This window comes from Nansenia antarctica (assembly GCF_963989245.1).
Source record: "Nansenia antarctica genome assembly, chromosome: 2".
NCBI classification, from domain to species: domain Eukaryota; kingdom Metazoa; phylum Chordata; class Actinopteri; order Argentiniformes; family Microstomatidae; genus Nansenia; species Nansenia antarctica.
The window spans coordinates 30,765,566-30,775,470 of NC_137675.1; the positions used below are offsets into that span (position 1 = coordinate 30,765,566).

Genomic DNA, 9,905 nt, shown 5'->3' on the forward strand with positions numbered 1-9,905 from the left:
TTTATATTTATTAAAATATATATTTCTGCAGAACAAACGTGTTGTTCTTGATTAAATGTTTTGCAAATAAACATCCGCACTGAAATTGAGTTTGTGCCATGGTCTAGTGGTTTGGTCCACATGGCAGCAACTAGGCTAAACAAAATGTTCCAAATGTTCATTGAACATGGAAATCCATTTAAATGTTGTTGAAAATCACAACACAAACTCACTCAAGCCAAAATACTGCAACGCAATAGATTTGATGAGTAATCCCCGCTTACCTAATTACATTAACACGACTTTACATTAGTAGCAGGCTCGCAAAACAAGCTATTTTAATTGACTAACAACACTGAAATGTTTTTAAATGTTTCAAAAGAAAAGTCTGAACATTAAATCGGATGCCGACTTGGACCAATCGACCAGACCACATAGTGAGCTGGCTTCCCTGATCTCTAAAGGTAATGTGTTCCAAAGCTTCGGGGCATAGTTGGCAAAGGCTGCGCTCCCGATCTTCTTCTGACTGTTGCTGGGAACCTCTAATAAACCTGCGATAGATGATCTTAGTGTTTTTGAGGGTGCGTAATTGGCAAGGGAATTAGCAATGTACTTTGGGCCTCGCCCATTAAGGGCTTCGTATATAAGGAGGAGGACCTTAAAATCAACCCTACATGTTACTGGCAGCCAGTGCAGAGTAGCTAGGACCGGAGTAATGTGTTCTCTCCTCTTGGTTCAAGTTAGAAGTCGAGCTGCAGAGTTTTGAATGAGCTGAAGTCTTGCAGTCGTTTTTTTAGGAAGGCCAGTAAAAAGTGTGTTACAGTAATCGAGCCGGCTTGAGACAAAGGCATGAATCAGTTTTTCAGCATCTTTTTGGTTTATAAGTGGTCTTACTTTAGCAATGTTTCTAAGGTGAAAGAATGATGTTTTCGTCACCTTGTTAATATGGGACTTGAAGCTTAGGTCTGAGTCGAAAATAACACCTAGACTTGTAACCTCAGGTTTAATCAATGATGTCAGTTTCCCTAGATTATTAAGCAGCATATCCCTCTTTGCTTTAGGGCCGATCAGTAGGACTTCAGTTTTGTCCTCATTTAGCTTCAAGAAGTTATTGCTCATCCATTTATTTATTGCTAGAAGACAGTTCGTAATGGAGTCTATAGCTGAAGTATCATTTGGTTCAGCAGAAATGTACAGTTGCGTGTCATCGGCATAGCTGTGGAAACATACGTTGTGCTCTCTAATGATGTCCCCGAGTGGTAACATGTATAGTGAGAATAGTAGTGGACCAAGGAAGCTCCCTTGTGCGACTCCGAAATCGCTGTCATATTTCTCAGACACATGGGGCCCTATTATGCACTTCTTAACTTGCCGTCTTAAGTCTTAATTAAGACGCACCGCCAGGTTAAGACCTACCGCCACCCTTATTATGCGCTTCATACCGCTACTGCTATTATGCCGGTGTCGATAGGCGCCCACACATAAGACGTAATACTCCCGTGCATATATTACTCATTGTGGGAGTGTTCATATGTTAATGAAGTGCACTAGGCGCCCCTGCTATTATGCGATCTGACTTTGCTCCTAGCGCTAAGAAGTGGTTTGAAAAGTTCTTAAGTTTAGACTTCATGCACGTTTTGAAACACGAGCGCGCCTCCGCGGTTTGCGCATGCATGTGGGCACACATGAACACGCACGTGGCTCCACGGCAAGACGTCAATTACGGTCACAGTATAAATGCTTTATTTCAGAAGGGAGAGGCAGAGAAGCGCGCTGACCTCCTTCTTAGGACTTCCATAATAGCATAGCGCTAATGACTCAACGCAGCCGGTTCTTAAAGGGAATGGCACCTGGCACGCTGATTGGGTTGATTGAGAAGACGCCCAAAACACACCCATGACTAATTTCTTTGCTTAGCGCCGGGTTTTAGGCGCCCACTACCGCACGCATAATAGCAAAGTGGCCTTGACCACGCCTCCACGCCTTACGTTTAGATCTACCGCCTCGTCTTATTGCTTAAGACTTATGAAGTGCATAATAGGGCCCACGATCTCCAAGCTTGACATAGAACTTTCTCCCTGTAATGTATGTTCTGAACCAATTTAACACGCTGCCAGAAAGACCAACTAACTCTTCGAGACGATTGATTAGGATATCATGGTCGATCGTATCGAACGCTGCACTTAGATCTAATAGGACGAGAATTGAGACCTTATTAGCATCAGAGTTTAGTCTGAGATCACTCACTATTTTAGTAAGAGCAGTTTCAGTGCTGTGATATGTTCTAAAACCTGATTGAAATTCCTCCATGACATTATTTTCTTTCAGAAAGGAGTTTATTTGTAGTGAAACTTCCTTCTCAAGTATCTTACTAATGAATGTGAGGTTGGATATCGGTCTGTAGTTTTTCAGAGCATCGGCGTCGAGGTTGGGTTTCTTTAATAGCGGTCTTACAACAGCTGTTTTGTAGGCTGTTTGAAGCGACGTATTTATGATCTTCAGCACATGATTTGAGACACTATCAAACACCCGCTTGAAGAATGCTGTTGGTATAGGGTCAAGGCAGGAGGTGGAGGAATTAGATTTAGAGACTGTGTTACAGAGGTCCAGTAGTGTGATACAGGTGAATTCACTCATAGTTGCTGCTTTTGTTTTCCTGAGGTCGACTATGTTTGCGTCAGGGGTGATGCTGGCTCTAATAGATGTTATTTTATTATTAAAGAACAGTGCAAGCTCTTCACATTTTGTTGCTGACGGCTGCGGAGGGGGGGGGCAGTGTTGATTATCTTGTCAATAGTAGAGAATAACACTCTAGAGTTACTAGCGTTTTCTGTAATAATCATGGAGAAGTAATCCTTTCTAGCAAGGCGTATTGTTTTGTTGTAGGCAGTCATCGTGTCTTTGTAAATATCACAGTGGACTGTGAGCCTAGTCTTCCTACATTTTCTTTCAGCTGCCAGACATTTCCTCTTGCTGTCATTAACACTGGTATTGCTCAACCAAGGGGAGATTCTATCAGTTGCCCGCTTCCTAACCTTTAGGGGTGCAGCAATATCTAATGTAGTTGATAGTGTACTGTGTACATTTAGGGCCATCTCATGTAGAGAGAATTCGTCGCTGCATGGCTCAATTGATCTCATAATGTTAGAAAACTGTGTTTCAGCATTGGTGTCTAAGAGTCTTTTTTGAACCACCGTTTGTATTCTAGTCTTTGTTAAGATTAGGTTAGTATAAAAAAACACACAGTAATGGTCAGAGATAGCAGGCATTTCATGTACTGATACGTTATCAATGTTCAGCCCTCTTGTTATTACCAAGTCCAGGGTGTTGCCATGTTGATGCGTAGCTTGATGTATGTGCTGTGTAAGTCCAAAACTGTCCAGTAGGTTCAAGAGCTCTATACTTTTGGGGTCATCCTTCTTATTAATGTGAATGTTCAAATCTCCATTCAAGATTAATCTATCAAATCTAGTGACGACAGTTGAGATCAGTTCTGAAAATTCTTCAGGAATACTGATAATGAGCATCTTGGTGGTCGATATACTGTAATGATAAGGACTGATATTTCTGCTTTGAGCTCAAGAGCATAATATTCGAATGATGTGACTTCACCCAGGTCAATGTCCTTGAAAACAAGTTTAGCTGAATAAATAGCTGCAATGCCTCCTCCTTTCTTGTTTTGTCTAATTGACTGCTGATAATAATAGTTTGGGGGGCAGGTTTCTATTATGGTCCCTAAACCTTCGGTATTGGTTAACCATGTCTCGACTAAAAATATACAATCTAGCTTATTCTTGGTTATCAGGTCATTAATCAAGAATTATTTATTTTTCAAAGCTCTGACATTAAAAAGAGCTAATTTCAGCTGCATGAACTTTGCATCACAGTTTGAATACACAGTTGTCTCACAGGTAACAGTTATTAGCCTTGATTTACGTACAGGATGTGCTGAGGGGTAGTTGTAATTGTTTTGTCTAGCAGTAATCCGTGTAGGAATAGCAGAGGTGCTTATCTCTTGCTGGATGACCGTGTCCTTGCTGGATGAGAGAGTGTTCTGGGTTTTCTTTGATGGGGGTGGGGAGGGGGGACGGGATGGGGGGGTTTGGGTGTGCGAATTGGGGGGGTAGCTAGATTCAGGATACAGGATGAGATGAATGCAGAGACCTGTGCATGCGTCCCCTCTGAGGGGGATGAAAGCACGGGGCTTGAAGTGAGAGGGAAGTGGAAGGGTAACGGCAGAGTGGTAAAAGGTTTTGGCCGCAGTACTATCCCTAGTCCCTAACAAGTATCGGGACTTTTTAAACTGTTCAAAATATCCCCAATAATGCAATAGTGTACCTCATGTTATCATTACATTTACTGCTGAAAACTGTCAGTGTTGTCTTCTTAGAAACAATAGCGTATAGGCTAGTTGGTTGGCAGCGCGTGTCTTTTTGTGTTTTAATAACAGATTTGGTGTTTTGTGATGCTGTACATTTACATGTTTTCACTGTAGACATTTAGCAGACACCTTTATCCAAAGCAACAAATCCAAGCGGGGGGAGGAGGTCTTTATTACCCCTTCCACCAAGGCAGTTTGAGGGCCGGTGCTGGTGCCAAATCTCCAACCAGATCTTTGCATTTCGACAGCAAAAGAACGAGCTCTCGGCCAGGAAAACTGAGTGGCACCAATACTGAACACATTTCAAAGGCGAACATTATCATCTCATGTTTAGTGTTAATAATAATCAAAACGTGTAATGACCTTTCTTCTTGGACATAATCGCTGTCCCAATCAGGGAGCAGCACAAATACGTTGGACCAGTCATCTTACTGACACCCACCTTATGAATCTCTAAAAGCCCCTGTGTGGTTGGGTTATACTGGCTGAGTTTCGGTTTAAGTTAACCAAATGTTTCCAAATTAACAGTTTTCATACAGATGCAGACCTACACGTCATATACAATTGATTATTTGGGGGTACATGTCCTGCCCACCCCTGTACTTTCAATATTAATAATTTAAAATATCTATATCCCTGTGCTATAATGTTACATCCACTCTCAGTAACACAAGAACAGAATGAGACGATGTTCACAACAAGGTTTTATTCTCGTTTGAGTTTTTTACACTTCCAGTGTAAAGCAATGTAGGCAACATAGTTCACATTCCACAGGAATTCCATAGGCCTCAAAAGTAAATACAACATATAAATAAATATACTAATACATCATAATATACATAAATATACTAATACATCATAATATACATAAATATAGTAATACATCATAATATACATAAATAAATATAATAATACATCATAATATGAATAAATTATTATTAAAAATGTGCAACACAATTACACATATAAATAGAATAAATAAATACAAAATGTAAGTAACATTACAAACAGTATCAGTTTGATGGACGCTTTATAAACTGGTTTGGTCAGGTGACCAGGGGTCAGAGCCTCCTGGTTTGAGCTGCCAGGATGTCCAGCCTCAGGAGGTGATCTCTGGTCTCCTTCCTGATGAGCTCCCACGCCTGAGCACTGTACTTCTGCAACAAACAATACATAACACATATTATTATTATCATTATTATTAATAATAATATTACTATCATATTATTACTATTATTATTATTATTACTATCATATTATTACTATTATTACTATTATTATTATTATTATTATTACTATTATTATTATTATTATTACTATCATATTATTATTACTATTATTTGTATGATTGTTATCATTATAATTATTATAATGATGATGTTATATGATTATTATAATGCTGATGTTATATGATTATGATTATTATGATTGTGATTATTATGATTGTTATTATGACTGGAGGTGACCTCACCATCCTGAGGACCCTGTGTTTCAGCTTCCTGAAGTAGCGTTCCAGCCTCTTGTCTGGCTTCCTGTCTGACACCTGCACACCACAACAACACGTTAGCCTCTGAGTTACCTGAACGTAAGATAAGAACAGCTAGAATACAACACCCCACACCACACCACAACACCCCACCTGTAAGGCGATCAACTTCTCCAGAATCGATTTAATTGAGTCGTCACTTACAAGCGAGTTCGTTTAATCTCAACGAGACGTCCTTGATATCACTTCTTAAGAGGATATGATCCAATCAAATATTAGGCACCACTACTGAACTGTTCATTAAGATAATATTTATTCAAGCACATCAGCAAGCAATAATAGTTCATTTCCATGGAAAAGAGTCTTTTCTAGTTTCACCTCTGCAGGCCTATCTCAGCTAGCCGTCAACAAGTTAACTGCAGTGGCTCCGCTAAAACAAGAGTCCCCTTTAGCCTTCGTACACAGTCTTTATACATTTGATTTAACATTTGGGGCTGGGTGGTGCCTCCCCCCCCCCTATCTAGTAGTTTTCCAATTGTCCGTACAAAATCCGTTGCAGCTGCTCGTTAGCATGGCCTTCAACTTCTCTCTGTGTGGGTGCGCGAGAGTGTACTGTGTGTTATCAGCCGTGTGTCCTGTTGGCCTCCCGTTCCCATGGTGATATCGTACTTTGTATGAGCAGAGCATTGTGTCAGTGTCCTTATCAGAATGTCTTGTGAAAACACAACTTATTGAAGTTACACAGTAATATTAGGATTCAATTTACAAGTTAGAAGAATAGACTTATCATTAATCATTAGTTATGAAAGTACAGAAAAATAGAATATTATAACAGCAGGTGTAAAATGGTTGTTAGCACATAGGTAAAAATAAGTAATTTACAGGCAGTTTGAATCATAAAACGTTCTTTTAGTCAGGAGCTTGTATTTCTTCTTGTCGCTCAAAAACAGAACCTCTCTTTTGGCTTTGCGTGACCTTCCTATTGTTCTCAACTGACCGCATTCACATATTATTTAAATGAGCACATAGTACATGATTTATCACTTCTAGTGATTTTAATACAAATTCCCAACACACCCCACACCACAACACCCCACACCACACACCACAACACACCACAGTGTCCACACCCAACACCACACACCACCCCACACCACACCACAACACCCCACACCACACCACACCACACCACACCACACACCACACCACACCACAACACACCACACCACAACACACCACACCACAACACACCACACCACACCACAACACACCACACCACACCACAACACACCACAACACAACATAATATAACATAATAGAATGGAATGGAACAATAGAACACTTAACCAGTATAACCAGTAGGGTTAGGGTTATAACCAGTAGGGTTAGGGGTATAACCAGTATAACCAGTAGGGTTAGGGGTATAACCAGTATAACCAGTAGGGTTAGGGGTATAACCAGTATAACCAGTAGGGTTAGGGTTATAACAGTAGGGTTAGGGTTATAACAGTAGACTCACGCAGGCTGTGAGGTTGTCAGACTGGCGGTGGAGGATGAGAAGGAGGTGCTCCAGGCGGGTCTGGTCCCAGGTGACGGCCTCCGTGTTTCCCTCCAACAGATCCCTGATGTGGCGGATCGCCTCGCTCAGGAACCACACTCTGTCTGAGTACTGGACCAAGAGAGAGATACTGTTATTAACAACAACAACAACAACAACAATGATAATAATGCATTTATTTTGTATAGCGAATAATTTATATTTTCTCAGTCCTCAAAGACACTTCATTCCATGGAAAGAACAAGCATAGATAAGATAGATAGATAGATAGATTTAAGATATATATCTTTACTTTTTACAGTTTCTGATCTATCGATTGATCGATCTATCTATATATCTATCTATCTATCTAGCAACATTATTTCAGCATGTCAGATGTCTCTTACCTCAGCCTGATGGATGTGACTGTACAGAGAATACGGGAAAGATACCGGCATGTGCTCCTGGGTGTACTCTCCTCCCTACATACACACACACACACACACACACGCACGCACACACACACACACACACACACACACACACACACACACACACACACACACACACACACACACACACACACACACACACACACACACACACACACACACACACACACACACACACACACACAGATAAAAATGTTAAGTCACAGATCATCTCAGTCAGGCAGCCTGGTCTAAGACAAATGCTTGCAGAGTGTGGAGGTCATTCACAGACATCAGACGTTGTTAAATCTCTAATAATAAACAAGACTTTTAAACTTGAGTGTTACTTTGACAGTTAATTCTCTCCTAGATTATTATTCAGACATTCACATTGTCAATATCCTACGAATCAAATCAAAGTTGATTTGTCAACATAATACAGCCGTAGACGCTGTAATGAAATGCTCAGGGCAAGTCAGCTCATCAGCAATGCAACGAAGTGACAATAACAATCACAACAATCACATAAACCTCGTTGTATCTCAGCACGTGAGGCTGAGGTGTGTCTGCAGAAGGCTGCCTTGTGTCACCGTGCAGAGCTCCGATAACCGTTAACTCACCATCGTGTCCACGAGCGACAACGACTCGTTGCTCAGGTACCGGTAGTGGTGACGTAGCCAGTCGCATCCCTGACACGCCGTCGGCGCGCTGCAGAGAAGAATGAAAACACACGTCCAGGTCTGCATGGTGCTCGTGTACATGTCGAGATACACTTTAGTCTCCTGTTAGTTTCCCAGCGGGATGTGAACATGGTACCTACCTGTGCTGTTTATATGTCTGGAGTTAGGAAAGGGAAAACGGGGGAGAAATTCCCAACTCAGGCAGCGGGGGGGGAGACTTTCACTTTCCCCGGTTTCCCCCGGCCGGTGGCGCTGCAAGGCGGCAGGAACACCGTCCGCGGCCCGTCCTCTGGCTCCGGACCGGGCGAAAGGAACAAAACTACATATTCCCACTGAAAACATATTTGACTGTTTCCACATCTGCTTTCAGTAGAATTGTGGTGAGATAAAGACGGTAGTCTCGCAGCTCGGTGTTCTCTGGTTACAACCACACTTTCACATCTCATTTCTCATTCCTCTTCTGGAACAAGACGACAACAAAATCCGCCTCGAAGTCGATTCTCCGTATCACACTTCAGAAGAATGCGGTTCGGTTTAGAGATGATTTAAGCGGGTTTCGTTCAGATTTCAATCCACAATCGGCGCGTGTCCCCGCGGCGTCGGAGCTGTCCGCCGCCTCGCGCTGCAAACGAAAAGTGAAAGTGAAGAGAGACGTGACGTCAGAACCGCTCGCGACTTTCTCTCACCTCTGCGTTTTCTATTTCGCAGTGACGTCACTCACTTTCACGGCGCACCTGTCTGCTCTGGGGAGGTGTCTTGTCTTGCGTTTTGGGGGTCTCTGGTTTGGTGTTACATCATATTGTTTGTATTGCATTTATTGTTCATAGTGTTTAGCAAATAGCCTAATGAATAATACTAATGTGTATAGTGCGTCTCAAGACACCCTGTGCTTTACTTGTGTATCAGGTGGCCAAACAAATATGAATAAAGCTGCATGAACCAAGAATGTCATGTTCTCATCAGCAGTATCTTATCATGTCCCCCCCCCCCCCCACACACACACACACTCCCTCTCCCTCTGTCTCACTGTGGGTCTTTGTGACTGCAGGTGCAAAGACGGCCTTGACTTCCTGACACAGACAGGCTGGTGGAGGAGTAACTCTCATACAGGGAGGCACTGGCCTCTCAGCCTCGCCTCTCACTTGCATGACTGGTTCCTGGTACCCCCACCGCATGACATATAGCCTAGGTTGAACCGTGTAACCCGTATAACCCTAACCCTACCTATAATGTACTCTGACTCTTCTTACTCTTCTTCTTACTCTGAAGCTGCGTCTTCAGACATGTGCTCTACCGACTCTTAGACTCTGACCTCAGTTATGTATCTGTCTCTTGCTTGCAAGCAATAGCCTACAATAATCACTCGCGTACTCATATCTTTATTTCTTGAACTATGTCTCTAAAGAGCCAA

The 9,905-nt window shown here is 42.0% G+C and overlaps 1 protein-coding gene across 1 annotated transcript; it reads right to left on the reverse strand.

Moving 5' to 3' along the window:
• Positions 1–5,421: 5,421 nt before the first annotated feature.
• LOC308150112 (interferon a3-like) lies at positions 5,422–8,575 on the reverse strand (the record flags this gene model as incomplete). The annotated part of the gene is made up of 4 exons (XM_080522977.1): positions 5,422–5,517; positions 5,832–5,903; positions 7,366–7,515; positions 8,435–8,575. The coding sequence occupies 4 exons, from the start codon at positions 8,573–8,575 to the stop codon at positions 5,422–5,424; spliced, it is 459 nt and encodes a 152-aa protein (XP_080379103.1).
• Between the last annotated feature and the right edge of the window lie 1,330 nt (positions 8,576–9,905).